Source organism: Plectropomus leopardus, chromosome 4 (assembly GCF_008729295.1).
Source record: "Plectropomus leopardus isolate mb chromosome 4, YSFRI_Pleo_2.0, whole genome shotgun sequence".
Taxonomy (NCBI): domain Eukaryota; kingdom Metazoa; phylum Chordata; class Actinopteri; order Perciformes; family Serranidae; genus Plectropomus; species Plectropomus leopardus.
In genome coordinates, this window is record NC_056466.1 from 1,104,027 (window position 1) to 1,130,226 (window position 26,200).

General features: G+C 39.6%; 1 protein-coding gene across 1 annotated transcript; it reads left to right on the forward strand.

Moving 5' to 3' along the window:
- The first annotated feature begins 1,575 nt into the window (after window positions 1–1,575).
- Window positions 1,576–26,083, forward strand: xpo1a (exportin 1 (CRM1 homolog, yeast) a). Its single transcript, XM_042485449.1, has 25 exons — window positions 1,576–2,205; window positions 4,448–4,580; window positions 6,275–6,376; window positions 7,896–7,968; window positions 8,090–8,151; window positions 8,238–8,282; window positions 8,372–8,553; window positions 9,525–9,573; window positions 9,668–9,787; window positions 11,488–11,616; window positions 13,309–13,467; window positions 14,887–15,069; window positions 15,546–15,684; window positions 16,368–16,549; window positions 17,240–17,396; window positions 18,300–18,463; window positions 18,579–18,713; window positions 18,827–19,010; window positions 19,970–20,076; window positions 20,700–20,894; window positions 21,121–21,289; window positions 22,414–22,548; window positions 22,777–22,936; window positions 23,863–23,959; window positions 25,270–26,083. Exons 2-25 carry the CDS (start codon window positions 4,455–4,457, stop codon window positions 25,414–25,416), a joined length of 3,201 nt encoding a protein of 1,066 aa, XP_042341383.1. The 5' UTR covers window positions 1,576–2,205; window positions 4,448–4,454; the 3' UTR covers window positions 25,417–26,083.
- The last annotated feature ends 117 nt before the right edge of the window (window positions 26,084–26,200 follow it).

The following is a 26,200-nucleotide window of genomic DNA, read 5'->3' on the forward strand; positions in this document are numbered from 1 at the left end:
CATTGATGGCACGTCCCAAATCCATACGACATACTGTATTTACTGTCATACTGTTTTAGCAAAAATATCAACATACTTAAAGATTTTATTCTACTGGGAAATAATACAACATGGGATGCCAATCAACCTGCCACTTTTGAATGTCTCAGTTTTATTGGCATCATAGACCTCGTAGAATCAGACCTCTTAAATAAACGTATATTTATTGCCATATGTATACATATTCATTGATTTTAAGTCGTCATAAGTGTCAATGTGACACTGGAAGTCCTGCAATAAAGCCACTTATTCAAAAACAACACTTGTTTTATTTTATAATGAATTTAAGCTGTGCTCATACATTAACTTTTCTACCTTTCCACGATTTAAATGTACTTAAAGAACTTGAAGTAAAAGTATTCATGGCTCGTACAGTTGCTCTGATGCCAAGTGAAGAGAATTACAGCGGTGGAAATATAAAGTATTTAAAATAGAAAGATAAAATATGTGCAATATGCTACAATGTTAACATTAGTATGTGAACAGTCTAAAATATAAAATGTGCAATGTGCTGAGTATGTAAAGCATGTAAAAATGTAGAAAATATGTGCCTTTTGTTTTAATACAATGAATGAACTATTATGTTAAGCTGGTTCAAGTATAAAAATAAGTATAATGTATACATATATAACAGTATGAGTGTGAGTATTTGACAATGCAGAAAAAATAATGTATATAAAGCAATGTTGCTGCTAAACATGAAAAAAAATCATTTTTTGTTTTCATCTAAAAACAGTGGCAGTATGAGAAAAAAGGCATTTAGAAGTGTTGAAATCTAAATATAAATGAATTTTTATAACTATATAATATATATATGATATAATATAGAATATTAATGATTAGGACTGATTTGGTCAACAAAAAATTAACTCAATAAAAGTAGAAAATCATATTAATGTGTAATATTTTTTTAAAGCTTAATTTTGAAAAAAAAAAAACTGGAGCCCAAAACCTCCCCAACTTCCCAAAGTATGATAAAAATAAAACAGATAAATGAAATAAATAAAACATAAACAATAGACAAACTCTTGGAATAATAATATTAGTAATGTACAGAAAGTGGAAAAAAGGAAAATTAGATAGGAATGTGGATGACTTAAAATTGCAGTGTTCATGTGCATATTCCTAAAATAAAAAGTAGATAAAGTGCATTTTCAATATTTTTTATATTTGAGTACTTGCATTAAACTTTTATTGAGTACTCCCAGAAAAAAAACATCAGAATAAGAAAAAGAAAAACATTTTTTTAATCATTTTATAATATTTTTATAGCATACGAGTTAATGTGATATTAAAGCGGGCACTCGTGGTTTCAAGTACTTGATCAAAAGTATTTATTTACATTTAATCAATGAATATAAGTTATGTATTATTGCTTTGGCCCTGTGTTGTTTTCAGAGGTCACTCAGGGGGAGGGACGCTGCGCTTGATTGACAGCTCCACTCTCCTATGACGCCGCGTGACGACTGCACCGTCACAGCCAATCAGATGCCGAGTGGGCGGATACATAGTCCAAATTTTACGCGGCGCGCGACGGGCCGAAACACCGAGAATGAATATCCCGGTCTCAACCGGTTTCAACCGGTCCGTGGTTGGAAGCATGAGCTTAGAGGAAGAGCACACCAGCACGCAGTAAAACATCTCTGCTGTCCAACAGTGTGCGAACAGAGCCAGAAATAAAAATCAGACTGTTTTTACTTCGTGATTATGACCCGGAATATACCGCTCTAATCTGGGACTCCGTGAAGCCGTTAGCTTAGCTTAGCAGACTCGAATCAGCATTGACTTTTCCATTAGCACGCTAAGTTGCTATTAGCCTTGGTGGGAGTCGGCTGTGACCACTAGTAGCTAAAGGAAAGATATGTTTCAGGCTGGCTGGAGACGAAACAAAAGGCCGCGGTAAACTGTGGGAAGCTTTTAAAAACATCGCCAAGAGTCGATAAGTGTGTAAGGTAACGGCTAACGTTAGCTTTGAAATTAGCATTGTTGGTGTCATCCGGGGAAAGCTAACGTTAGCTTCCGGGGCTATCGAAGGTTAGCATTAGTGTAAACGCGTGCCATGAGATAACGTTACTTGGTTTCTTTTTGAGAGGATTCACATTCACGTCTTCAACTAACATCGGTCAAACAAGACCTGTTTTTCGAGGAGCGGACGGGACACACCAGGTAAGTTAAGCCCGATCGACAGTAACTTACCCAGCTTGTGCTAACGTTAGCATCCGTCAGTTTTTAAAAAAGTAGTGTGGTGTTTTTGTCTGGGGCTTAACCGGCGGTTACACGAGCCAAACGTGACACAACGCACCGTGCGCAGGTGGTTTGGTGTCTTCGCCGTCTGTTTGCACGCTTTTTAATTCGGTAGTTGTAAATCGGGTCTGTGAGTGGGGTTGTGGTGAATGCGGATCAGCACGTACAGTTAGCCAGGTGGGGGTGTTGTTTCGTCTTTATGGTTTGTGTCAGCGGGTGTCATCACTGGACCACGAGGAGGGCTGACTGCTCCTGACACATTTTGGCAGGACAAGAATAACTTGTTTCTCACTTTAACGTCACAAAGCGTGAAAGAAACACTTTACGACGAACACAATACGTATATTTGTTATGATATTTTAGGCACAAAACGTTACATCTTATTTTGAAACAGTTACATTGTACATATCTGGTATGATCTAATTTGTCTTTCTTTGTCTTGAGAGTTGAAGTAGTAATTTTATTCATATTTTTATGCACCAAAAATCCGAAGCAAATTCCTTGTGGCAATTAGTCCGTTTCTGACTGCTCCCTTTTGTTTAGGATCACATTTCCAAAATATTATTACGTTTTTAAAAAACGAGTGGTCAAAAAATTATTGAGATCTTTTACTCAGGTAAAAGTAGTAATATGACAGTATAAAAATACTCCATACAAGTTAAAGTCATGCTTTCAAGATCATACTCAAGTTTAAGTAAAGACAATTTATCATCAACATGTGTTATTATTCATGCGTTTACGTAAGAAGCGTTTTTACGTTGTCAACTAAGGGCTAATTGTAACTTCATAAAATTGAAGAGTTAAAGGAAATCAAAGTCAATTCCTTGTAAGTGAAAACCGTCTTGGTTATATATCCTTTTTCTGATTCTCTGTCCAAAATCACCTCTCTGTTTTGTCTCACCTCTCCTTAATATTAACACATCGATAAAAATGCAATGGTGGAAGAAGTATAGAGAGCTTTTGCCAGTAAAAATAGTGATATGATTGTATAGAAATACTCCAATAAAGTTAAAAGTCCTACATTCAGAATCATACTGAAGTAAAGAAGTAATATCAAATTGTATTTAAAGTATCAAAAGTACTCCCTGTGCAAAATGCCAGTACAACAGAATACAATTACACATAAAAGTCCTGAAAACAAATGTTACTAAAGTAAAGGTAAAGGAGTATTATCATCAGCATGCATTTTTAGTATCAAAAGTAAAATTACTAATTGTTCAAAATTACCCAACTTAGTGTTTTATAATGTAAATATTATTATTGATGCATTAATCCAAGAAACTTTCTTATGTTGTCAGTGTAGGACCGATTGTACCTACTTAGTATACCGATTTGTAGTTTAATTTATAAGAATGCGAAATATTTATTTTAACTGCTCATATATTGCAATTTGAATTGAAAAGTAATGAAAGTTGTCAGGTGAATGTACTGGAGTAAAAAGTGAAACATTTCCCTCTGTGATGTTGTTGTGTGAAGTACAAAGTAGCAGAAAATGGAAATACTCAAGTGAAGAACAAATACCTCAATACCTTAATCTGTAGTTAAGTATAGTACTTGACTAAATGTACCATAAAAATAGAAAGGAATGTACTTTGTTACATTCCAGTGTCCCTATTTTGTAATACAGTATTTCAGATATCAATAAGATCTGTAGTTTTTAGTTATTTCTTGTCACATGCACAAAAATTACAGAGAATGAGTCAATTGGCAAGAAATCTTGGACCTCAGGCTCCTTCCAACAGTGCATTAAATATGTGTAAAACACAAATACACACATGAAAACATGTAAGACATAAACAAGTGCTGAGGTTAAAATATAGTGATAACATTTAAGAAATAAAATGCAGTAATATGTATTTGTATTATACAGGTGTGCAGTGACTGCAAAATAAATGAACTGTAAAATAAACAGGAATATATGAGAAGTAATACGGTTGTAAACAATAAGTGAAAGAGTGTGAGGGTGAAAAGTGAAGTGACGATATACAGTATATATAAAGGTAAAAGTAATGTACGTAATACTCAGGAGTTCTAGATTTTAACACACTTGCTGTAATCTCTACCTGTAGATGTGTGTATTACTTGTGATTTTAGTTATACTTTTGTTATTTTCACTAGTTGCTGCTGCGGTGATTGAAGCGTAAATTATTTGTCCTCTCCTCAGAAGCTCTATGCCAGCAGAAATGACGATGTTGGCGGATCACCCAGCCAGACAGCTGCTGGACTTCAGTCAGAAACTGGACATCAACCTGTTGGACAATGTTGTCAACTCCATGTACCACGACATCGGATCCCAGGTGAGGACCATTTTCTCTGTTACCACTGTGACATTTGATTATCAACAAGCCCCTCGTGGGTTAATGTATATTCATGGACCATGTACTCTTCAGTAGTACGTAGTAGCTGCAAACTATTTCTGGTGAAACATTACAGTATGTAACGTCCCCCAAGAGATTAGCACGTGCAACCTCAGATACAATACAGGTTTAAAAGCTAACTTAGGTTACGGAGGCACTTCAGCTATAAGGTTGAAGGGAAAAGTGGCCTGTACGTGAGCCAGCAAGTTATTGTTAACCCATTGATACCTGGATTGACATCCGTTTTGTTGTGCGTTTTGAAGGGAGCATTGATGAGTCTGGGGAGCACTGAGCATGAGTTGTGTGACAGTTTGTAATGTTTTGATGTTTTTTTATGTTGAAAAAAAGTTGTCAGGGACTTCGATTCATCAAGACTTAACTCTGGATTGGGATGCTGCATTCACTGTGGATGCATGTGAGAATAAATACATTTTGTAAATGATCATTTTGCGGGTGAAGTATTCCTGTAACTATACAGCTATTAGGGTGAGATAAAATACTCAGATTCACAAAGCTTTATTTATCCCAAGTGTGCCATTGAGTTTGACAGCCTTCCAGGTTTGCATAAGAGATTTGTTGCATGAAGCGTTAAACTTTTGTTACACTTTGGCCTGTCATTTCATTCATGTGACAGCAGCATTTTGGGGGCCTGAAAATGCCAACTTTTGAAACCGGGTTCCAGAGTGTAATCTTTTAAAAAACGGCTCCTCTTCTAAGGCTGTGCACTGCCAGTGCACGGATCCTTTGAGAACGGCGACATCACGGCTGTATGTCGAGCGTGCACATTATGTTTCAGACGAATAGCCATGCACGAGTAGGAGGACACCAATACAACAACAGCGGACTGCTGAGCTGTGTTTGTGCTGCTGACTTTAGTGAGGTTTTTATCGCTCCTCCAGCAAAGTGCAGATTTGTGGCATCACTACTGTGATCAGCATGTGTTTGTTTCTACTCACCGCTCTGCAGAAGAATGCTTTTATCTGCAGGCGTGTGGTGTTCCTCTGTAATGGGTCATTACAAAGTTACACCACTAACTACCAGGCTGGCATCCATACCAGCACGTTTTTGGTTGATTTTGGGGCTCTGTGTATACAAGGATCATTTTCACAATATTATCATATGAATACAGTTTTTTTTAACACAAAGGAAAGACTTTTCTGTTTGTAGTTTGGCAATTCTCCTTTAAACATGGCCTAAGTGAACATATTTAAATAAGCAAAAAAAAAACATACTCAGAGCAGCACTTGAATGTCAACATGTCAGTGGCAGCAGATCAGTATGTGGGTCTCAGGACAATAGTAGTGAGCACACTCTCATCCACAGTCGCCACATAGAGGTTTTAACAAGGAGCCTGGTGATAAACAACAACAACAACAAAATGAAAGGCACAAACCTAATCAGTGCCTTCAGTGTTTAGCAGGCTGATAGCAGAAGGAATTTAACATCATGAGTAGCAGTTTATTTTCCTCAGAGGTGAATGATAGCACCGGTTTAAGGGCATTAAGACACATTCATTGGACAGAATATGGTTATGGTATGGTTGCCTAAATATGATGTGTAAACCTAAATGAAATATACCTTCAATGGATCAATAAAACCTTAAGGTTCATGCTTTCTGTGTCGCTCTTTTGTAGCAACGAGTGGCCCAGGAGGTTCTCACCAACCTGAAGGACCACCCAGACGCCTGGACGAGGGTCGACACCATCCTGGAGTTCTCTCAGAACATGAAAACTAAAGTAGGTACCTGACGCCTGCTGAGTGTACAGCAGAGAAAAGCTGTGAGCTCACAGCGGCTGCTGGCTGACGGTCTGTCAGAGAGAGGCCGGTGTAATAATGTGAGCAGATGTTAATCAGTTTATCCACATCAGGCCGCGGCTTTCAGGGCAGTGCGGGTTGAGCATTAACTCTGATTCAGCTCCACTGTACTTATTGGATTTTCTCCAGCAAACGGAAGCTTACTGTGATAAAATCTGTGGTTATCTGTGATATTATTTCTATTTTTGCTGCATGTGTTCAGTGTGAGATGTGTTGTTTTAAAGATATTATCATCGGGGGTCAGTGCGGTCAAGTTATTAATTTTCAGCTGAAGTTTTTCAGTTTCTTTTGGTGTCGCTGTTGCCTTTATTTGCTAATGGGTTTTTCAACCAGCTTTGTTTAAAAAAAATGTGGGTAGCATAGCATGTGTAAACAAACCGTGGTAGACTTCCCTCCATCTAACCAGTGTCTAGATATCCCTCCTCTCCTCCTCCTACCTCTCCTCTCAGCAAAACTCTGCTGGGTGACGCAAATTGATGCAAAACACGTCATCCAGCATAGTATCACTGGCTCTTGCGTTATTGCTTTTGGTTTTGCCTGCCTCCCGTGCTGCCGTCGTGGACATAGAGAGTATAGAAGAGATCAAGAGACAGACCTGCCTTTCTGCGAATCAAACTTGGAACAAAACCTCATCAAACTGGAAAACAAGGCAGTGATGATAAATTAAGATCATGTTACTGTACTGCCTATTTCTCTCCTAAAATGTTTTTAGAAACACATTTTTGTGTTTTCAGTGCTGTGTTTAGATGTAATAGTTTGTGAACAAGAATTGTGAGGCCATACCATTTCCTGCAGAGTGAAAACAAACTCAGAAAAAAGTGAAATCAAACAGTAAAACTAAGCAGCTCTGATCATGTATAATCTAGGGATGTACGAGTGCGGGGGCGTTGTGGTTGTTGCAGGGTTTCTACCTCTTGAGCAAAAGCGTCCTTTTTCTTTGTTTTCTCTTTTTTTGGTGCTACTTTCAACTACACAGACAGCCCAGTTTAATTGAAGTGAAATACTTCTTTCAGTTATGGTGGCTGTCAGTGCTTGTGCTGAGTATCCCTTTTAGTACCACAGTTACTGCTGCCATTTGTGTTAAATACTCAAAATAGGACAGCGTACAGATTCAGCAGCTTGATAGAGGGTTGATACGCATTGTGTTGTAACAGGAGATGTTACATCTGTTTTCAAACAGAGCTTTCGTTTCTAGTAATCTTATTTTACATTTTTGTGTGACAATGGCTTAGGGGGCAGAAATAAGACCAATAATGTGTTTGTTAAACATGCTCACACATGCTCTACAGTGGTCCATGCCCACAGTCTGTAGGTCAAATGTTCATACACAACATCATCAAGATGACACTCCAAATACTACACATTTCTTAGCCCTAGTTTGTTGTTGATTAGATGCAGTTGTAAAGAATATGTCTCTAATTTCTCACTTTTTCCCCTCAGTATTATGCCCTGCAGATTCTGGAGACAGTCATCAAAACACGCTGGAAGATTCTCCCCAGAAATCAGTGTGAAGGTCAGTTTAATGACATTAAATACACAGAATATGAAGATTTTTTTCCGTTTCTGAGACGTTTTGCTTGTCAGGTAAATGCTATTTTAAATTTCCATTAAAAGTCTCTTGAATATTTTTTTAGGCATCAAGAAGTATGTTGTTGGGTTGATCATCAAGACTTCTTCTGATCCTACAAATATGGAGGTGAAGTTTCATTAATGTACGATGCAGTTGTGTGATTTAAATGTTCTGCTCAGTACTGATGTCACTGTTTTGGTGTTCCTTTGCAGAAAGAGGGAGTGTACATTTCAAAACTCAACATGATCCTCGTACAGGTAAACAAGCGTTACATTTTTTGACACAGTGACTGACGTGATGTGATGAGGCTGGCGACACAGAGCTCTTCTTGTCTGCACCGGTTTAGATCCTGAAGCAGGAATGGCCCAAACACTGGCCCACCTTCATCAGCGACATCGTGGGCGCCAGTCGGACCAGCGAGAGCCTCTGTCAGAACAACATGATCATCCTCAAACTGCTCAGCGAGGAGGTCTTTGACTTCTCCAGCGGCCAGATGACCCAAGTGAAGGCTAAGCACCTCAAAGACAGGTAACTGTGATGACATATAATGTACTGGGACTCATGTGAAGTGAAGAGCTGTTAGTGCTGTTTAGTAAAGGTTGTTTGTTTGTCTTGTTTCATGATGTGAATGTAAGAACTCGAATACTGAAAAGGGGCTGGGTGATATGGCTTTTAAATAATAATGTAGTACTTTAGGGCTATATCACGATACACGGTATATTTCTCCATATTTTTAGATGTCCTTTAAACTTATGTTAACTACTAAAATACAAAAAAATATTGGATGAATGCAGTTACAATGTAGTTAAATAAAGTAGCTACTGTCATATAATTAAGCTGAATACACTACCGTTATAATAACACTTAAAAAGGAAGTTTAATAAAATACTTTTAGAATTACATTTTTAAAGTATTGTTATAATTAAATAAATCAAAGTGGGACCCATGGTGCTTTTATTTTGAAGGACCTTGCTCTTGTAGTTGAAATAGCTTACTATACAGTAAATGTGTTCATGCATTGTAAACCTGATTAGACAGAGCTTGTTTTGCAGATTACGAAATGGGACGTGCACCACACTGCCAAATTGTTTGTGTGTTTGTATGTTGAAGCCTGCTGTGATAAGACGAAATGCTTTTCGCAGCAAATCACCTGTCTTTTGGATATGGCTATTAAAGGCTGGTCCAAGAGCCTGTCCTGGATGATGGTCTGTTCAAGGGTTATTTTAGGATGATTTAGGGACAGTTTGACACTCTGCTGTCAGTCTTTTGGCTCTATTATGGCTGAAAACCCCATTAAAAGTAGTTGTGGTTACATTTTGTTCAGATTTGTCTTGCAAGGTTAAAATTGACTATAGCAATAGCAAAAAATTATGTACACTACCACATGTTGTCTGTTTAAGGCAGCAAATTCAGGGTTAAAATCTGTCGTGATCCACAGTGTCAGCCCGGTTTCAGACGTGACCCTCCTGTCACTGATGATCCTCCTCTTTGTCTTTCAGCATGTGCAATGAGTTCTCCCAAATTTTCCAGCTGTGCCAGTTTGTGATGGTAAGACGAGTTCGACTCCAGACCAGTTTTCAGCCTCTGATGTTTTGCCTAAATATCACAACATATTCTCATGTGCTTTTCTTTTTCTGTGTAGGAAAACTCCCAGAATGCTCCGCTGGTCCACGCCACGCTGGAGACTCTCCTGCGCTTCCTGAACTGGATTCCTTTAGGTTACATCTTCGAGACCAAGCTCATCAGCACTCTGGTGTACAAGGTAAACCAGCTCATATTCAGCCTGTAACTGTAAACTTTCAGAGATGCATGTGAGTAGTTGGCTGAATCAGACCGAGTGAGTGTTTGTGTCAGTTGCTGCTCTGCTGCTCTGACAGATGAGTGACACACTGTTCAAACATGAAATGATAAAACTCATTTTTATGATTTGTAAGATTTTTTTTTCTTGGAAATGCACCAAATATTTAAAAGTAGAGATCTAAACTCTTTAGATTAAGGGTAATTAGTTCTAAGTGACACTAAAATTCTGCTTTGGTGGTTAACGAAACAAACTGTTGCTTTATGGCGTGATTGTTTCAGAGAAAGTGTTTTCTTTATGTGTTTTGTTTGTGTGAGAATGTCCTCTGACAAAGGCGCTCCTGCAGCACTTCATCCTGCAGGAGCGTAAGAAAGAGAGGAACAGTGCTGTTGAATGTTCGCCTTTTGTTAACATCAGGTTGCCTCGGCAACTTGGCCAGGGAGCATTCACACAAACACACACACACACACACACACACACACACACACACACACATATATATTACTGTGCATGTCTGTAAACACTGGAGGAGTGTTTTTAAGAACACTGATGTACTTAAAGTACAGCATAAATTTAGTTTAGAGCTGAAACAATTAGTCTCTTATTATTTATAGATTCTCTTTGTTGATTTTTTTTGCCAAAAGTTTGGTTATTCATTAAATATTTAAGTCATTTATTAAGCTTTGAACATTCTTATTTTTTTCCAAAATTAATTGAAAATTAATATTCATCACAATCTGGCTCTCCACAATTAAACAAATGTGATTGACTGCGACGTTGATTTTCTAAAAATGTGTGCTTCGCTCATAGAAAACTCGTTATATAGAAAACTTTTTAATTCTTTATTTTTCTGGACAGCATTTTATGGTACAGAACTTTAATTAAGACAGACAATTCAATTTCCCCAGGTGGTCAGATTTTCTTTTGTTTTTCTATTAACTTTGGAAGAGATCACGTGTACATATAAAAGCTCTGTAAGATATTTCAGGTCATTTATCCAATACCGCCACAAAATCTGAAATCCAGCGCCTTTTAAGCTAACAGCCAGCCAGCAGGGGGCGATCGAGCTGTTTAGCTTCACTTTTGGGGCGCCGTCATGCAGCTGCATGTGCACCCTGCAGGGGCAGCCTGGGAGAACTTTTCGTGAATGTAGCGTCTACAGTCTGGAGTAGAAGAGTAATAACACAACAGACGTGCAAAACGAAAATCAGATGTTTGGACCGAAGAGGTAGTCCTCAATTTGCATCATCGTCTGTGTTCGTAAGTGTTTCGGATTTAGTACAAGTGATGTTTCAGAAGATGAAATCAGCAAAAAGTGCAGGAGACTTGTGTCTGTGCTGCAAAGCAACACGAAAACTAGCTAATAAAACACCAAACTCTGCATTACGATGAATGCTCGAGGGCGGATAAAAAAATGAAACTTATCTTTATTTACTTCCCTAGTTTTGTCTGCTGTTGTTTTCACATGATGTGCCTGTTAACAAATTAATCCTGACCCACTGTGAGCCGCTGTCAGTTCTGTTATCAGCCTAGAGTCAGGGGCTGAAAGTGAATCCTAAAACTCCTGTTTTTCATGAGAAAATGAGCACTGACTGACGGCACAGACGGGACAGTGAATCCTGCACTTCAACACTGACCCGACTTGTTTTAATCGTGTTTTTCAGTTCTTGAACGTGCCCATGTTCCGCAACGTGACGCTGAAATGTTTGACGGAGATCGCCGGAGTGAGCGTCAACCAGTACGAGGAGCAGTTTGTCAACTTGTTTACCCTCACCATGTGCCAGCTCAAACAGGTACACACACACACACACACACACAATCATTATGAGTGGTGCTTAAGTTAATTGCACTCAGTCTGATCACACACAAGCACACTTAGATGTGCCCACTCTGTTATTAAACAGACAAAAACACACTTTGTACAGACCTCCTTCTCTTTCTCTTTCTCTCTTTCTCTCTCTCACACACACACACACACACACAGTACATAAAGTTTGTAGGCAGCACAAACTCTCAGACTTGAGTTGGGCACACACACAAACACACACACACACACACTCTATTGTGAGGCAGGGTGAGCAGTTTTCCATTTGTTCACTGTAATTATTAACACAAATAACACATCTGTGGGCAGAGTGAATGTGTTATTTCAGGGAGAGCTGCATGGAGAAATTCCCAAACTAAAAAGCATTTAGTGGAACTCGGAGTATAGCTCGTTAGTATTTTGTCTGTTTGTCTGTGTTTGGTCAGAGAATCATATATTCACGGAGGAGTTTTGGTCCCATCGACCTTCATCAGGCAGCAGAGCGAAAGTTACACACTTGAGCTCACCTTATATATATAAATAAACATAATAACAATAAACTTTATAATAATATTATTATTATTATTCAGGTGACACACACACACACACACACACACACACAGAGCGTCGTGTAGACACACACACACACACACACAGGTGTGGTTGCTCACACACACCTTCAGGGAATATGCTTTTACAGATTGCTGGAGGCTAAAAGATTACAAGAATAACAAAGAAATACTTTGAGAGTCTTATATTAACTAATGGTTTTCCAAATATAACAAAGTACTTTTTACAAGACTGCACACAGATATCATTTAATACCCATGTTAGTTTGATCAGGCTGACTAATTCATGCTTGAGCAAGTAAACAAACATAATTATCACTTTTTAATACAGGAGTGTCCTTCAGGAGGAAGTGAGAAAGAAAGAGGAGGTACAAGAGAAGACGAAACAAAAGAGACAATGTGCATAAATAAAAAATATAAGTGAAATATTCACAAAAAGACAAAGAAAACAAGAGAAAAAAAGAAAACTATCTAGTATTTTTAAAAAAATTTTTTGTAACTCGGCAGGATTTTCTTGGTTTTCATCCCATTAATCTGATCTGAAACCTCTCCATTTTATGTGTTACAAGGTAGATTTATTAGTCATTTCTTTCTAAACTATGTTTAGAAAAAAAATAAAAAATGAGTCCCCAAATCCTGCTACATCTTTTGGTGTTGAAAGAGGGTTCAGGAGTCCCACAGCCTGGGCAAAGAAGCTGTTTCGTAGTCTGGTGGTACGGCAGCGGATACTTCTGTATCTTTTATCAGTTATTTGAATTTCTTGGTTAAAATGGTTGATATCTTGAGTGAGAAAGCTCATGCATGACTTTGCAAACTTTGACATAAAAAATCACAATCTTGGGTTCACTTTTAAGCCTTTTCCAAAGCCCTTAACACCATCTAATGGTTTCCCTCATCAGATGTTTGTGTGGTTGCTTTGTAAGTTTTCGATCTAGTCTGAGATGAGATGGTTATCCTGGGTGGTCTCATGACTCAGTGCTTTAAGACTAAGCTTATTTACAGTAAACGTCCTCAAACAAAACACACTGCAGATGCAATTATGGTGTAAAAAATGAGATGAAATGAAGTCAGAATAAATAAAAGTGAGTTTTTGTAATGTTGTGTTTCTTCAGATGCTGCCTTTGAACACTAACATCAGAGTAGCCTACGCCAACGGGAAGGACGACGAGCAGAACTTCATCCAGAACCTCAGTCTGTTCCTCTGCACCTTCCTCAAAGAACACGGCCAACTCATCGAGAAGAGACCCAACCTGAGAGAGACGCTCATGGAGGTACGAGAACGAGACGTTACATACCTCATTACTGAAAGAACAGTTTTCACCGCTCAGTTTGGTGCGATCAAGTAAACAAACCTACAACTCTCAGCCGGTGGCTTTTAGTCATCTCCGCCTCTGCTTCAGTGCTGTTGGAAAAACACCTCCCCCGATTACTTGTCCTGTCTCTCTTCTGTCTTTCCATCCTGTTTTGTCCTGATTACAGCCCCATACATTTGGGAGCGATTACAGAGGGAAAGGCCTCTTTTCCTGTGGCTGTCCACTTGTATAAGTACTTACTCTGAGATAATTGTTTCAGTAGGAGACGTTGAGAGCAGAGAAGGAGAAGGCAGAAAGAAGCAAAACACAAAGCCCTTTTCCACTGCACAAACACCCTCTAAAACCCACCAGCACCTGGCTTTTTAATGCAAGGTTAAAATCGGTGTTCACACATATGAATCTGCAGTAGTGAACAGGTATTTATCAGCTCTGGCTCTGATCAGCATTGATGGAAACAGAGCACCCAGGAGAACGTGCTCATTTTTAGCTTTTCACCTGCAAGATGCAACGATGCACTGACATAAAATACCGCCTGTGTCCGCCTAAGCAGCGCTTAAACATCGATCCAAATTAGTTTGCACTGAGTTTGAAAGGGAGACCGAAAAAGTAAGAGATCTGAAAAAAAATTAAACAAAGATGTAACCACCGTAACATTTTCCCTTTCATCCATGCTGCTTTCTACTGTTTTGCAGCTAGTTGTGAAGTCAAATATGACACAAGAGTAAAAAAAAACTGCTGCAGAGCCGTGTACACTGGCAACGGGAAAGGAGTATATAGACTATTTTGGCGGGTTTTCCAGTGTTCAAAAAAACCTGCATACGGGTGGTACTTTTGGTGGAAAAGGGGTGCAAGTGATCTAATAATTTTAAATGTAGCTTCAAAGCAAAAATACATGCATAAAGACAATACAGATGTACACAGAGACTCACGTGTTCAGCGTTAAATAGAAGAGAGATTTTTGAGATCAGCTTTATTGGTCAAGTATGTGTTCAGTGAATGAATGCTGGGGGCTGGTTACCGAAGCTGCCATCATATACGTCACCTCCCAACAGATCAGCCAGTATAAAAACTCCATAGCAGTATTTTCATTGGTTTATTACTGAAAAAAGTGGTTTGGGGGTTTGATTACTCCCCAAAAAACAAAGCCAAGCATCTCTCTGAGATAAAAGTAGTTCAGATTAACACAGAGTTCGTCATTTATATGTTTAACTCAGAAATTTAGCAATGTTTTGCATTAGTGTGAAAGTTCCTTCATCACATCAAACCAGGAAAAACAACAATCAAGTGATTTTAACTTTATTTTATTCCTCTTTGTAAGAAGAAATAAATCGCTTGTACTCTCAGAATATACCTCACCTCTTTTTGTCCCGCCCTCAGGCTCTGCACTACATGCTGCTGGTGTCGGAGGTGGAGGAGACGGAGATCTTTAAGATTTGTCTGGAGTACTGGAACCATCTGGCAGCAGAGCTCTACAGGGAGAGTCCTTTCTCCACCTCCAGCACGCCGCTGCTGTCCGACGTCCCGCCGCGCAGACACCTTTACCTTCCTGTGCTATCCCAGGTCGGTCCCTCGCCCAACACACACTCAGACGATTTTTTATAAAAATAATGTGATTGTGATTTCATTAAATTGCTTATTTTGTCAAAACACTATCACATAAGACAAAAAAACTTTAATTTTAGCAGTGGAAAGCAGAGAATATTCTGTCTAAATTAAACACTTATTGATTAATAATTTCAGTTTTAAATATAAACTTAGATTATAGGAGTTAGAATTTAACACACTTGTGACAAACTTTGTTCGCAAAATATGAAACTGAACATCAGATGATTTTTTAAAAATTATTATCAATCTATCTTTGTCAGCAAAATTCATTTAGTGCATGCAAACATTTAAAAATATTTGTGGAGGAAGAGCAGCTCAGTACCTACCTCCTCCTGTCCAGTAACACTGCACTTAAACACACTTTAAATAAGGAAACTGGGCTCGATTGCAGACTCTCACACCAAACCTAATCCCTCCTCGTCCTTTTGTAGGTGCGTCTGCTGATGGTGAGCCGCATGGCCAAACCCGAGGAGGTGCTGGTGGTGGAGAACGATCAGGGCGAGGTGGTCAGAGAGTTCATGAAGGACACAGACGCCATCAACCTTTACAAGAACATGAGGGAGACTCTCGGTAAGTTAACGCACCTCTGTGGTGACGAATAAGTGCTTCCATTTCAGACACACAAACGAAAAAATGCCAATTCTTTTTCTCAGTGTGAAGTTTTAAGATTGTGACTTTTACCCTCAGGTAGTGTAGATTTATTTTTTCGACAGCCTGCTCAGACAGTTAACCATTTTTCAACTCCTGGTGACAAGAAAAAACAAAGCTAAACGAGCAGCACTCAGCACAGAATAGACACGCAACACTTCATCAGGCTGCTGACATTTGCAGCATAGTGTAAATACTCTGCACTCCCACCGCAAAGAATTTACAAAATATACTAGCCTCGGGGGAAAAACATTTTTCTTTTCAACAAGTCATGATGGAGATCTTGCTGCAGCCGCAGCCATTTTTAATGTGGTGGTGTTGTTCTTTTGTGCTTGTAGATGTTTTTCTTCCTTTGGCATTTAACAACAGACTAGAGCAGCAGTTGTATATACTGCCCTGTCAAGTCCAGAAGAATTGCATTAACGCTACCGATGTTCCTGGAGAAAAAAACGAGTACCGACACTTTTTCAGAATTATGACATCAACTTGGTACCGAAGTGTTGGTTCTTTTGACACCATCACAGAAAAAGTAACCTGACATGAGCAGTCGCTGAGTTTTTGCATGTGAAAGTACACCCTATGTCTTTGTCTCTCTTTGTCTGCAGTGTATCTGACCCATCTGGACTACGCTGACACTGAACGCATCATGACAGAGAAGCTTCACAACCAGGTGAACGGCACCGAGTGGTCGTGGAGGAACCTGAACATGCTCTGCTGGGCCATCGGCTCCATCAGCGGAGCGATGCACGAGGAGGACGAGAAGAGGTTCCTGGTCACCGTCATTAAGGTAGGACACACACACAGTATACAGTATTGTATTATAACGGCATTAAGCAGCATCTCTCCACGAGGAGAAATTATTTACCCAAACATTACTCAGACTGTGTGATGGATTTATTTCCATCAGTTCTAATTACTTTGCCTATAGTCAGAGCTGGGCGATATGGAAAAAGGTCTTATCATATATTTATATTTTTTTTCATATCAGTCGATATCGATATATATCACGATATACATCAAATCACAATTTCTGTCAAGTGTAATAAACAAATGATTTATTATTATTTATTAAACTTTCCAGCATTATATTTAAAATTAAAAGCTCCATCTTAAACAAACTGTCTGTCTCACTGCGCTGCTGTCGGACCATCAGCTGTTTGATCCGCGAAGATGAAATGCTGTGGCTGTCAAACACTCAGCTGTTCTACAGTCAAAGTCATTCACTTTTTTGCACGATTGTTCAACACTTCTGCCCTCACTGTGTTTTAGCGTGTGATTTATTTTTCGATTAACTGCCCAGTAGTTCTCCTTAAAAACATTGTTCTCATTATTATATTTTATTACAACTTTCCCACGGGTCCAGATAAGATGAAGTTTTGGTCTGGATCCGGACTAAATTACTTTGTTTAAACAGCAGCTCTGATGTGTGTGTTGAGCTGTGATCAACGTTAACAGGTTCTGTGTGTTTTGTACTCAGGACTTGCTCGGCCTGTGTGAGCAGAAAAGAGGGAAGGACAACAAGGCCATCATAGCGTCCAACATCATGTACATCGTGGGCCAGTATCCTCGCTTCCTCCGAGCCCACTGGAAGTTCCTCAAGACCGTCGTCAACAAGCTGTTTGAGTTCATGCACGGTGAGAAATCCCTCACACGGATCAGACACAATACATTTGCTTCAGTCTTTCTTTCTTTTCTGCTGAAAACGTTTATTTTGGAGGAAGGTGGGTCAGTGATTTTGTGACGGTGGGAACAATCGCATTTGTATTGGTTAAAGCTGACATTGTTAATTTCACGTGTCAGTAGAAAACAGCATGGAGGCCAATAAAAATGTTATGGCGGTTACTTTTATGTGGATATTTTACATTAATATTACATTTTATATTTCTCTTATTTATTCAGTTTCTCTTTCAAACTGATGCTGACTAAATTTCGGATGATGTGCGAGTGATGCTTGGATGGAGGGTGTTGTGGCAGTATTTCATTCCATCACGCTGTGCGATGGTGCGTTCACGCATGTCGTATTTTCACCACAATCAGAGCCGATTGGAGCTTGAGCCTGTGAATTCTGTGACTCCTGCGCAGTCATTTGTTCAGGAATGAATGCTGATAGTAACCTTTCCCACTAAAGACAAAAGCCAGATGTTAGTGGGTGTTGTGTTGGTTTTTCGTCCAATGGGAAAAGGACTTTAGGGACAGTTTTAATTAAGACTGTAAGTCTGACTGGAGTCTGAGATCTTTTTAATGTCATAAAATCGTCATTAGAATGGAAAAAAATCTACAAAAGTTCGGCATTGCAAACACACCAATTTGCATTCCTGTTTTTTTATTTTTATTTTGATGCAGCGTGATTTTCTCTAAACTGTTAAATACGTCCAAATGTTTTCATTCTCAGACCTAAATCTGGTTACTCTCTGTGGTGTTTAGAAGAATCCCAACACAGACCTGGAGATTTAGAGTTGGTATAAGTGCGACTGTTACTTATATTGTGATTTACGCTTATCATGATTTTGTGTTTTACCTCCTCCGTTGTCTCACAGAGACCCACGACGGCGTGCAGGACATGGCGTGTGACACCTTCATCAAGATCGCCCAGAAGTGCCGGCGTCATTTTGTCCAGGTCCAGGTGGGCGAGGTGATGCCTTTCATCGACGAGATCCTCAACAACATCAACACCATCATCTGTGACCTGCAGCCGCAGCAGGTCAGTCCTGTGTCTTTTTGTGTGCCTTTTTTTTGTCTTCTATTACATTTTGCAATAAAATGTTACTTTGATATATGATTGATGGTCTGAGTCGGATAAACCCTGGTCTCTGCAGGTCCACACGTTTTACGAGGCCGTTGGCTACATGATCGGAGCTCAGACAGACCAGGCGGTTCAGGAGCTTCTCATAGAGAAGTACATGCTGCTGCCCAACCAGGTGTGGGACAGCATCATCCAGCAGGCCACCAAGGTGAGGACAGCAGGACGACTGACCGATAATAATCCACTCGTGTCTCCTGAATGCCCTCAGATGCTCTCATTCGATGTTTAAAATTGTGTTATATTGTGGACTCTCTGCTGCAGAACGTGGACATCCTGAAGGACGCGGAGACGGTGCGTCAGCTGGGCAGCATCCTAAAGACAAACGTCAGAGCCTGTAAAGCTGTCGGTCATCCCTTCGTTGTCCAGCTGGGACGAATTTACTTGGACATGCTCAACGTCTACAAGTGTTTGAGTGAAAACATCTCCTCAGCTGTCCAGACCAACGGTGAGTTCTTGTTTCCTCCCTCTTTTTGTGCGTGCGTGCGTGCGTGTGTGCGTGCACGCATGCGTTGAGATGACTGGTGGTAAATGCAAAATGTTGGTGATCTTTAATGAAAACATGATTTCTTCTTGTTGAGTTTGTTGGGCAGCAGCAGCAACGCGTCAGGCAGCAGACACATGAATTCCAGGACCAAAGATTTCTCAGTAGAATATCGCACTGCAACAACACGATCAATATTATTCACTTCACCCACCAGAGATTTTATTATTTCTGCTGATCGGTTGAGGTTTACGATGTTTTTCACCATTTAATGCATACATATAACTAAAACACAAAGTCAACAAAGTGATGATAATAGATTGGATATTGGATAAAAGTAAGAAAGCAACAACAACAATAACGGAGATAAAGTTACTTAAAAAAAGAACACAAGAATGAGAAGAAAAACAAAAAATGACAAATAAAAAAACAAATAGAACACGATTGCTTAAGTTTAGTTACTTTTTTAGTTTTGCAGGATGGGCTTTTTTTGTGTACATAAAACCAAATACAAAGTCAACAAAGTGATGATATTAGATCGGACATTGGATTAAAGTAAGAAAACAACGATAATAGACATAAAGATACTAAAAAAAACCCTTCAAAAGACAATGAAAGCAAACACAAATACAGCAATGATTGCCTGGGTTAAGTCACATTTTATGTAAGATTTTTGCAGGATGGGTTTGGTTTTGTTTTTCAGTGATATCTGTTGTGTTAGGAGATTTAACCAGAGTGAGACGCTGACCTTTTTCCTGTTTCAGTTTAGTTGTGTTGTTTTCTTGGCGACGGTTAGGGGCACACGTAGAGGTGTTGTGTCTTGATTTGAACACGTGTTGAGTGTCGACAACCTGTTTCTGCTGCCCCCAAGATGCCAAAAGATCAGTTATTGCAGGTTTAAATAACTGTTATCATTCCTACAGGTGAGATGGTGACCAAGCAGCCTCTGATCAGGAGTATGAGGACGGTAAAGAGAGAGACGCTGAAGCTGATCTCAGGCTGGGTCAGTCGCTCCAACGACCCCCAGATGGTGAGACGGACTCTTTTTTTTTTTTTTAATTTCCAATCTATTCTGTTTCTAAATGCGTTTTATTTAAATCTGTTCATAAAGACTGTCATTTTAGCAGTTGTGGAGGCTAAAGAGGAGACAACATTCAAATGTAGTCAAAACTTACACTCAGATTGATTTTTTTAGGTGCTTAAAGTATGTTTTTCTGCGTCCCCGTCCACAGCAGGACATCTCTTAGTGTCTTTGCCGTTGTTAAGGGACTGTTCTTTATTTATCAGGGGAGGAGAGTGGCACAACTCCCTCCTCAAAAAGAACGCCCCCTTCGATAAATAACAAACGGTCCTTATCTCTAACCACCGAGCGAGGCCAGGTGTGGCGACTAGGAGCACGTACAGAAAACAGAGTCCAGTTAAAGTCAGTCCGAGGTGTTTGCATGACGGATTGGCTCCACTTCCAGTTGAATTATCTGGGTGCGTTAGTCCGACTTCGAGAAATTCGATTTAGTCCGATTTCAGTGGGACTAAAATGTCAACATGGATTTTAAAGTCCAGTTTTAGTCGGACTAATATAATAATTTGACATTTTCTAACATCATGTAAACGCACTGACTGTTGTCGGACCACGTGTGTTGTCTCGTGGTCCAGGTGGCAGAGAACTTCGTGCCCCCCCTGCTGGAGGCGGTGCTCATCGACTATCAGAGGAACGTCCCGGCTGCGCGGGAGCCCGAGGTCCTCAGCACCATGGCAACCATCGTCAACAAGCTCGGAGTCCACATCACGGGAGAAATCCCCAAAATCTTTGATGCAGTCTTCGAGTGCACTTTGAACATGATCAACAAGGTCTGTTTTTATTTTTATTTTTTATAATACCGAACCTCATTCTTGACATATTTATGTTGTGTTTTTGCTTTTTAATTTTTTAATTTTTTTTTATTTAGATTGTATGTGTTAAGCACTTTGTAATGTTCATTTTGATAAGTGCTATAAAAAAATATTTATTATTATTATTATTATTATTATTATTATTATTATTAACTGCTTGCTGTTTTCCTGCCTTTGCCGTCAGGACTTTGAAGAATTCCCAGAACACAGAACCCATTTCTTCTACCTCCTTCAAGCCGCCACCTCCCAGTGCTTCCCGGCCTTCCTGTCGATCGCTCCGGCACAGTTCAAACTCATCCTCGACTCCATCATCTGGGCCTTCAAGCACACGATGAGGAATGTGGCCGACACAGGTATCAGCTCACCTTCACGCAAACATGAGAAAACCTAGAAAAGTCGTGAAGAAAGTTTACACGGACACGAAAAACCTGTTTACGATCAGTGTTTTGAGCATGTAATCACCATGTCTCATTAATGAGAAATCCAAATATAGTAACTGGAGTTCTCAGAGGAACCAGGATGTGTACGGGGAACATCGAGAACCTGATTTCTCTGCACTCATCTTAACACTCATGTTAATGCTTTTTTTTTTCCAGCCAATAACATTATTTCACAGTTTAGAGATCAAATTTGAGCCGCTGATGACTGAAAAATCAAGCGGAAAATGTCTTGATTAACTCATTTTAAACCCTTTAAAACCTGAGCAATCTGATCTAACTTGATTTCATTAAAAAAAAAACATGAAAAAAGGCAATGACCAAAGTTAACAAGAAATAACCCAAAAATGTGCAAGAAATTACTGCGTAGTCACAAGAAAATTACCTGAAAAAAAGAATCAAACAAACAAGGAAATTGCCATGGAAAAAGTGCAAAAAACTTAATTTTATGTGTAAATATTCATTAATACAATTTTAAATATAACAATGACACATAGAACTACAGGTTTCTGGACATTTTTTGATAATTTTCTCTCTTTTTTTTGGGCCTTTTTTAAATTTCTTGCATTTTTCCAAACTGTTCATCACTGTTTGGCCCATGTTTTTAACCTAAGTCAAATCAGTGCATCCTGTTGTTAAAAGGATCCAGCTGATTCATTCAGTACCTGCTGATATATCTGATATGTTTCCAAACTCCGCTCGCGTACATACGTGTCGAGCTGTGCCCCACGTTTCGGCTTTTAGACAGGAGAGGCTGATTATGATCAGCCATCACATCGTGAGACCTGATGTGAAAACAGCAGCACCTGATTTGTAAGAATCTGTCTCAGAGCTCTTTTTGTCTCTGACCTTAAATCTTTGAAAAGTTTGTCTGGACAAGTCTATCACTCAGAGTTTAGTTGAAGCAAAAACATAAAATCACGTCCGACTGAAGCGAGTTATCTTACACTGTCGGAGCAGATGTTGTCGGAGTTGCAGATGTTTGGAAGCCTGTTTTCACGTCTCTGTTGGTCTAACAAGCGTCTCGGTGTCTCCCGCAGGTCTGCAGATCCTGTACACTCTCCTGCAGAACGTGTCTGCAGAGGAGGCCGCAGCTCAGAGCTTCTACCAGACGTACTTCTGCGACATCCTGCAGCACATCTTCTCTGTGGTCACCGACACTTCTCACACCGCAGGTACGGAGACTCGCCTGGCGACCGCCGTCGCAGCGTTAACATTCATTCAAACTCAAAACAGACAGTGTTGTTTTTTTATGTAGTTTGCACACACGTGCTCTCAGATTGAAATTAAGATCGTGCTACTTTTCTCCTCTTTTGCTTTATTAATATGTAAAACAAATGTTGTTTTCTGTAAGGTCAGAGGGTCATTCTGTGGGGTTCTAACCGCTTGCTTCCTGTCCGCAGGGCTGACCATGCACGCCACCATCTTGGCCTACATGTTTAACCTGGTGGAGGAGGGGAAGGTCAGCGTGGCTCTGAGCGCAGCCAGTCCGGCCAACAACCAGGCGCACATCCAGGAGTACATCGCCAACCTGCTGAAGACGGCGTTCCCCCACCTGCAAGAGTAAGTAGACCTCGCCCTCGGCAGGTTAACCACGGCGGGATTATATGAGGCGTTAACGTTTGCCACAGATTTAGAGGGTGATTTTTTATTTATTTAATTAATTTTATTCATTCATTTATTTATTTATTATTATTATATATTTATATTAGATATTTATATTTATATTTTTTTATTTAATTTTTTTAATTTTATTTTATTTATTGATCTTTATTTTTTTTTTTTTTTTTTTTACACATTAAAGGGAATATTAAATAATCAGCTACAGCAACATCAGCAGACCATAATGCACTTGAAACATATTTTGGATGGTGGCTGCAGCTGCGATCACAGACGTGACCAGATTGTGATGTTAAAGACCGACAAAAACGGAGAATTTTCTTACTTAAAGCACGTTGAATTTAGCAGGAAAAAAAAAGATCTGAGGTTGACAGAAGACCGAGAGAGTCTTTATGTTATGTCTACAAAATAAATGGCACCTGTTAATGTGGAACTCATAAGTTTTGAGGCAGTTTTCTGATAATTTAGTGGTTATTGTGTGTGGTTTCCATTATTTTTGAAAGAACTGCACTAAGTTTTCTCCTTTTATGCCACAGATCATTTACATTGGTCAGTGTAACAACAAACTAATGACCCTAATGTTGTTAGATACTGTTATAGGGGTTATAAGACGTCCTCCTGCTCTCTCAGACATATTTTGATAGTTTAAATGCATTTTATGCGTTAAAGTGTAATATTCCCTCCAAAGAATAAAAACTAAATGAACTGCAGAAGCAGCTGGTTTAGAGTGAAAGCTGCAGCAGCAGAAGAGGACGTGCATCAGAGGAGAGTTAGTTAAGTTTAGAAAAAAGCTCATTTGTTGCAGGTTGGTACAGATTTTTTCTTTTTTGTCTGAGACTTGCGGCTGATTAAATTCGTGTCGTCCTCAGTGCTCAGGTGAAGGTGTTTGTCACGGGTCTGTTCAGCCTGAATCAGGACATCCCGGCCTTCAAGGAGCACCTGAGGGACTTCCTCGTGCAGATCAAGGTGAGTGTCCGCAGGAAACACTGAAAACAAACCGGGAAGGAAGTGATTAACCCCTGGGACTGTTTGGGGCAATTTTAGCACGATTGTGTATTTGAGTGTAATCAGTGAATTTCCAGCTCAGCTCCTACAATAATAATACATTTTATTTATAGGCGCCTTTTCAAAGCGTCAAGGTCACCTTACAGGGCAAGATTAAATAATAAGTCTAAAATACGCTGTAGAAACTAATTGTTACATTTTTTCTTCATTCAGTTCAGTTATAAAATGAAATTGGTAAAAATTTGTGGGAACCACAGTCAAAGTTTGTACTTCAACAAAGACGTGAGATTTCTTTAAATCTGATTGGAAGCTACAAGCTGCATCAGATTTTTTCCACCCTTAAGGGCAACTTAAATATTACATTATTTTAGTTTTTATTTTGCTTCTTTTTTTTGGTAATCACAGCTTAAGATATGCCTGATGATCTGTAACATTGATTTTTAACGTTTTTTTGCAGTGTCAAATACTCACAATGATACTCTGCACACACAATGCACTTTCAGAGGCTATACAGATATTATACATGAATATTATATTCTACTTTCTTTGATTTTGTTTTTTTAATCAACATCATTTCTTATCAAAATATTCATTAATTTTCAGAATTTGAACCATTATATGCCTTTTTTTGTCATGATGCCACTATGTTTTAGATGAAAAAAAAAAACACAAAAAATGAACTATTTTAATATACTGCATGCAACTACATTTTTTTGTAGCTGCTGACAGCTGGGATATGTCAGTGTGTGAGTGTAGCTGCTGACAGTCTGGGATATGTCAGTGATCAGCAGCTACATTGACTGTGACAGGTCACCTAGTGGAAATAGCATGTATTTCCTCCATATGCCAAATATGGTCAAAATGACCTCATCAGGTGGAAAATAGTCAAAATGACAAATTCAGAGTCAAAAGCCCAGAATGACACCCAGAAATAATACAAGTCCTGTTTTTCTGCTCTGATGGCTGTGGGATCAAAGATGTCAGTTTGAATGGGTTTCAATGGAGCGTTTTTGGACCTGAACAGTCTGAATGTAACTATTTAGTTTCCACAGTGTATTTTAGACTTATTGTAGGAGCTGAGCTGCAAATTCACTGATTACACTCAAATACACAATCTGGACTACATTTAGGACACATGCATGAAGAATGAAAAGAGCGTTAAACACACCAAAAAACGTCAGAGTAGGGAGACTGTGGACAGTTGTGGCGGCGGCGGCGGGAAAATGGCAGCTTGACGGTAACGCCTGCTGTCTGTCTGTGTGGTCCTGCAGGAGTTTGCTGGCGAGGACACGACGGACCTGTTCCTGGAGGAGAGGGAGACGGCGCTGCGTCAGGCTCAGGAGGAGAAACACAAGCTCCAGATGTCGGTGCCCGGCATCCTCAACCCGCACGAGCTGCCGGAGGAGATGTGCGACTGAGATGACGGCGGCTGGCGGCGAAGAAGCGTGTACAAAAAACAGCTCTGAAGGGGGGAAAGGGGTCGAGAGAGAGAGAGAGCAAGGACGCTTCCTGTTGATAAATTGTTTTCTTTTCAAGTGTGTGTGTGTGTGCGAGTGTGTGTGTGTGTGTGTGTGTGTTTGAAAAGAGAATGAGGGGCCACTCGGAGGACCCCAGCACTCGGTTGTTCGTCGACCAAATCAATGTCAATATGTAAATGAGAATCGCCCCCAGACCCCCGTCAACCCCGGCGCCGAGTCTTTTTTTTTCCTACAAACTTATTTTATACAGTTTTTTGTGTGTAACATGCCATCTTTTGTTAATGTTTTTGCTAATTAAAGCTTTACGTTTGGCCATACGGTTCTTTTACACCTGCATGAAGTTGACAGAATGATTTTTAACCCTTCGTCACCCCCTCAGATCACCCCCTCCCCTCTTTGTTAATATGTAATATATATAATGTTGAAACCCTGGCGACGGTTAGTGGACGGCTGCTGGTCTCTGAGGTGCGGCGTGCACGCTGCAGGACGAATGTGATGCTCAAGGGGTAGACGTGTACTTCCTTGCTTCCTCTGTTGTCTTGTTTTGGTTTGTCAGTGTGTTTATTGTTTTTTTCTTAATCTGCGGCTCTCAGACGGGAGCGGAGCTTCAGTTGGACCGCTCTGCGTTTGGATGAGAAGGAAAGCTGTGTGCATATCATCCTGTTTGTAAAGCTGTCTTAGTACTCTGAGAATATAAAGTTGGCTATTTTTACAAAAAAAAAAA

Excerpts from the sequence above, each read along its gene's own strand:
- xpo1a (XM_042485449.1), top strand. The coding sequence starts at position 4,455 with ATGCCAGCAGAAATGACGATGTTGGCGGATCACCCAGCCAGACAGCTG. Across the intron at positions 7,969-8,089 it reads CCCCAGAAATCAGTGTGAAG|GCATCAAGAAGTATGTTGTT; the intron begins GTCAGTTTAATG and ends ATATTTTTTTAG. Across the intron at positions 8,554-9,524 it reads GCTAAGCACCTCAAAGACAG|CATGTGCAATGAGTTCTCCC; the intron begins GTAACTGTGATG and ends TTTGTCTTTCAG.